The 5682-nt window shown below is 32.3% G+C and overlaps 1 protein-coding gene across 1 annotated transcript in view; it reads left to right on the plus strand.

Moving 5' to 3' along the window:
• Window positions 1-5682, plus strand: part of LOC108760094 (fatty acid synthase-like) — a 43876-nt gene that overhangs the window by 18433 nt on the left and 19761 nt on the right. Inside the window, 5 exon segments of the mRNA XM_018505893.1 lie at window positions 3526-3757; window positions 4043-4461; window positions 4844-5137; window positions 5225-5429; window positions 5512-5672. Of these exon segments, the coding sequence (XP_018361395.1) occupies window positions 3526-3757; window positions 4043-4461; window positions 4844-5137; window positions 5225-5429; window positions 5512-5672 (1311 nt within the window).

Genomic DNA, 5682 nt, shown 5'->3' on the forward strand with positions numbered 1-5682 from the left:
TACCAAAAGGGCATAGCGGAATAAGCATGTAAAATCTACCCCCGCACCAATCGAGCTCAAATTGGTGTCATTAGTTGGCTCTCCTAAGATGTAAAACTTCCCAAATATTAACCTCGAAATCGCATTTTTTGGGGAGTTATGGAGAGGGACAGCATAATAAAAAAAGTGATTTTCTTCAGAAACGACCGTATCGATTTTAACGAAAAAAATGTATGTTGTAAACATCGTTTAGATAAGATAAAAAAAATTGTTTTGAAATTTTTACGATGAAAACAAAACCATTAAAAAATTTTTTAATTCTTTATGAATTTTTTTTTTTGTGACCACTTTTATACTTCATAAAAATAATCTATAGACTCTCTACTTTAACATATATTTTTTTTTAATTGAGTGGTGGAACATGGTTAAAAAAACAATCATTCGGCAACGCCGTGCCGACTGGGCGCAACGGCCGGCACGCTGCAGCGCATGGCGGCTGACGCACTGTGGCGCATGGCGGCTGTTACCATGGTACTATATACTAACCTTGTTGCAGTGTTGCAATGTTCAATTGCCAAGTAAATTGATAGAGACAAAGATTTTATTATTGCCTACACATTTATTCAGTGAACATTATAATATTATATAATAATATATAATATTACATATTTCCATTAAGGTTATATTCTGGTGTAAAATTTTAGAAAAATCAATTCTTTTATTGCATATTTCGATTGTACAACATTTCAAGAATACACTGTCAACATTTCAGAAAGAAATTCGAAGAATCAACAATACTACAACCAAAAGTTTTTTTAAAGCCAAATGTTTCAGAAAATTGAAAGCTTACTTTATGGACCAGGAATCACTGATCAACGGTAAATAGTTTAATTATCATTTTATCCAAAAAAAATCTAAAAAAAAACTGTATATGCATTTTTTTTCGAAACGTTTTTTTGAGTGGTTGACATGATTTCGGGAAAACTAATCGACCGATTTAAAAAATTCTTGCGACATTGTATTCGCAGATTGACTAGCTATCACGTAAAGCGATTTCATTAAAAATTAAATTTTTTATTCAATTTTTTTGAACGAAAAAATAGCGTTTTTTCACATCACTTTCTAAAAATATGTGTCAACTCGCGAATTATTTTTCAATAATTCTGCTTTACGCGATAGCCACACAAATAAATTTTAAGAAAAAATTTTTTATTTCAGGATATTGGTTCTCGAGATATCGTGTCAATCGTTTTATTTCATTTTTTCAACGCTGCGCCTCTCAACTAATTTCTTGGAATTTTAAAACAGAAATATTACTGTGGAAATTTTTTTTTCATATATTGACATGTGTATTAATAATTGTATCAAAAATTAGAACCGTGTATAGTTTTCTTTAAAAAAAATTTCAAAAAAGGCCTTATTTTTAGTGCGGTTACACCAGAATATATCTTTAAGGACGTCTGCAGTTAGCATATAAAACTTATAGTTCCCGGAGTTTACCACGAGAAGTATCGCTGAGTACTTCTGCCGATTTAAAAATTTTTGATAAATATCTTGCATAAGATAAATATTATAATACATTATTGCGGCAATATGGGAGCAACAACCAATTGTTCGTCTGCCATTAGCACACTCACATGCATAACCCCGGAAACACCGATACTATTTGATTTGTATCAGGAAACATCTATATGTTGCACGAAAAATATGTCGGGAGATAGAACTTTTAGTATAAGAACATTTTTCTCATCCTTGACATATTCTATATTTAATTTACCATTTTTATCTATCATCTTTACCAAATACGACACGGCTTGAAAGAGTTGATACGAACCGGTAAAGAAAATCTTCATGTCTGCTTCTGTCATTTCTGGAAAATCCAAAAGATCATTATATGTAATATTTTTGAAAAGGAGTTTTCGGCGAAACCATCCTTTTTCTTCAGCCTCAATCAGAAATATATTTAATCAGCGATATATTTAAGAAAGATAATTTCATTTCAATTACTGAAAGTGATAGTGACGATGATTAAGAATTAATTAATTCTCTTCTGCTAATGTGAGAGTTTCGTTAATAAACACATAACGTAAGAGGCGAGGGGGCTCACGATAAAAAAGCACCCCGATGATAAATACATAAAGTGAGAGGCGAGGGGACTCTCGTTAAAAAAACACCCCGAGAATATGGAGTTTAAAAACGTACTGCAACTTCCTCGTGGTAAACTCCAGAAACTGTAAGTTTTATAGGCTAACTGCGGACGTCTTTAATGGAAATATGTAATATTATATATTATTATATTATAATGTTCACTGAATAAATGTGTAGGCAATAATAAAATCTTTGTCTCTATCAATTTATTTAACAATTGAACATTGCAACACTGCAACAAGGTTAGTATATAGTACCATGGCAACAGCCGCCGCAGCGCGCCGGGGTCAGTACGGCGTTGCGCGATTGTTTTTTTAATCATGTTCCACCACTCCGATCAATTTAAAAAAAATATATGTTAAAATAGAGAGTCTACAGATTATTTTTATGAAGTATAAAAGTGTCACTCAAAAATATCACCAAAAAAAAAATTCATAAAGAATTCAAAAATTTTTTTAATGGTTTTGTTTTCATCGTAAAAATTAAAAAAAATTTTTTTTATCTTATCTAAACGATGTTTACAACATGTATTTTTTTCATTAAAATTGATACAGTCGTTTCCGAAAAAAACCATTTTTTTTATTTCGTTTTTCCCCTTCATAACTCCCCAAAAAATGCAATTTCAAGGCTAATATTTGGGAAAGTTTTACATCTCAGGAGTGCCAATTAATGACACCAATTTGAGCTCAATTGATGCGGGGACAGATTTTACATGCTTATTCCGCTATGCCCTTTGATTTATTTTTCAATATAGTCTGTTTTTAAAAAGTTACTGACACTTATCAAACTGCCCATGTACATTGTATGATTAATCGAAATTTTTCAAATTCAGTCAAATTCACACTTCAGAACTATTATTATATTAGGTAAAAATAGCATTCGAAACTGGTTTTGTTCCACTAAATATTAATTATACAACGCCAAGGAAAGATATAGATGTTTCGATAAATAATTGTGTTTGTGTAGGGGGGGGTGGGGTGAAAGTCGCTTCGCGTGGAAGTCATGCGCCCCTAAGCAGTGGGAGAGGTGCGGTGGAAGTCGTTTCGCGTAGAAGTCGTGCACCCCTAAGCAGAGTGAGAAGGATGATTGTTTACATTCTTTAAGAGATTAGTACGGCATATACAAATTTAATTTTCATAATATACCTCTTATGCCAATATTATTCTCTGCATATATACTATAGAACTTTAATTTACTATATCTCCTAAATCAATGCTGTTCCCCACTTAATTCTTGTAGAGAATCACTCAGGACATTCTCCCCTACAACATAGATATCTAAAGGGCATCGAAATCGGTAAGGTGTCACCTAAAATAAATATTTACCAAAGAAATGATTGAATCTACTGAATCTATTATTTATATACAGAAATTGCAACAGCAAATGTTTTGTAATTAGATAAGCGGTCAAAACGTTTTTGGATACCATAAATCTGCAACGGCAAATATGATTTCGTATTACTTCGATCTAAAAGGACCATCTTATACTCTCGATACAGCATGCAGTTCTAGCCTTCATGCTCTAGCCGTTGGTTATGAATGTATCATGTCAGGCAAATGCGAAGACGCAATAATTGGAACAGCACAATTATGTCTTTATTCCGTAACAAATCTGCACTTCGCTCGACTTGGTATTATAAATATTTATACACATTGTATTTTTATTAAAATTTGGTAGCCTTGTAATACAATAAGCATGACATTTAGAGACTCACACAAACCATTCCTCATTTACAAATAATAAATTCCAAAAAATCATTTACAAAAACTACAATATATAATTTCAATAAAAACGTTTCTAACAATGTATTTAAAAACTGAAAAATACCATATTAGAAAATACTATAAAAATGATCATTTTGATTTAAACATAATTCATTATACGCACGTTCAAATATGCTTACTATACTTTTTAGGTATTGTGTCACCCAACGGTTATTGCAGACCATTTGATATCGCTGCTAACGGTTATTCGCGTAGCGAAACAATTGCAGTAGTATACCTTCAAAAAGCGAAAAATGCTAAGAGGATTTATGCCATATGTCCCCATGTAAAATTAAACAGCGATGGTTACAAAGAAGAAGGAATAACATATCCTTCATCTCGAATGCAACATATCTTACTAAAGGAATTTTATGAGGAGTGCAAAATACCAACATCTTGTTTGGATTACGTCGAAGCACATGGTACCGCTACCGTAGCTGGCGATCCTCCAGAAATTAATGCTATCTATAATGTTTTGTGTAAAAATAGAGAAACTCCATTAATGATCGGCTCCGTGAAATCTAATCTCGGGCATTCTGAACCTGCGAGTGGTTTTAATCAGATTGCTAAGGTAAAATAAATGGTGTTTTCGGTTTTGTCTATTATTATAAAATTTATTTTTGTTTGATATAGTTTGATAAATTAGTAATTCTTATATATTACTTTTTTTTATCAAAATTTGATTTATTTTTCATAGTCTTCTTTCAAAAAGTCACTGACTTATCAAACTACTCATCTACATAATGTACGATTAATCGGGGTGACACCCAGTTGGACACGGCTCAATTGGACACGAGCCACTCACAGCGCTTGAGACTACAAAGCTGCTAAGCACCGGTCGCTGTGATTGGTGGTGTCCAATCGAGCCGTGGTCAATCAGGATCATCCCGATTAATCGACATTTTACAAATTCGTTCAAATTCATACTTCAGAACAGTTATTATAACTATTAGGTAATAATAGCATTCGAAACTGGTTTTGTTCCACCAAATATCAATTATACAACGCCAAGGAAAGATATAGATGCTTTGATAAATAACAGTGTTTGTGTAGTACAAAAACCATTGCCACTGAAAAACGGTTATATAGGTATTAATTCTTTCGGTTTTGGAGGATCTATTGCTCACACGTTATTAAAGTGGAATAATAAACTAAAAATAAATAATGGAGCACCAAACGATGACTTACCTAGGCTTGTCATATTATCTGGACGCACTGAAGAATCAGTGAAATTGTTTTTAAATGACGTTAGTGTAGATTTTTCAAAAATATTTCGATACTACTTTGAGCAATTACAGATACTATATTCCAATTAAAAAAATTTATTATTACAGATTGCTAACCATCCAATAGATGCAGAATATGTTCGCTTATTACACGATATCCATGCAGACAATATAAACGGTCATCCATGGAGAGGGTACACTATATTGCAGAATACCTTACAAGATCCCATAAAGGAAATTCGAAATTGTGAGGGCGTGAAAAGACCTGTTTGGTTTGTATTTTCAGCCTTAGGTTCGCAATGGCCAGGAATGGGTACATACTCAATATTTCATATTGTATTAATAAATTACTTAAATAACAAAATGATATAATTTAAAAACTAAAATCTTATTAGGTCGAAACTTATTAAAGTTTCATGTCTTTGCTAAAGCGATAAGAAAGTGCGATGATATTTTAAAGCCGTATGGTATAAGTGTCATAGACATTATGACAAAAATAGAAGAAAGCATATGCGAAAACAGGTTGAACGTTTTTCTCGGAATCGTCGCTATTCAGGTAAAGAATT

Source organism: Trachymyrmex cornetzi, unplaced genomic scaffold, assembly GCF_001594075.2.
Source record: "Trachymyrmex cornetzi isolate Tcor2-1 unplaced genomic scaffold, Tcor1.1 scaffold1063, whole genome shotgun sequence".
NCBI classification, from domain to species: domain Eukaryota; kingdom Metazoa; phylum Arthropoda; class Insecta; order Hymenoptera; family Formicidae; genus Trachymyrmex; species Trachymyrmex cornetzi.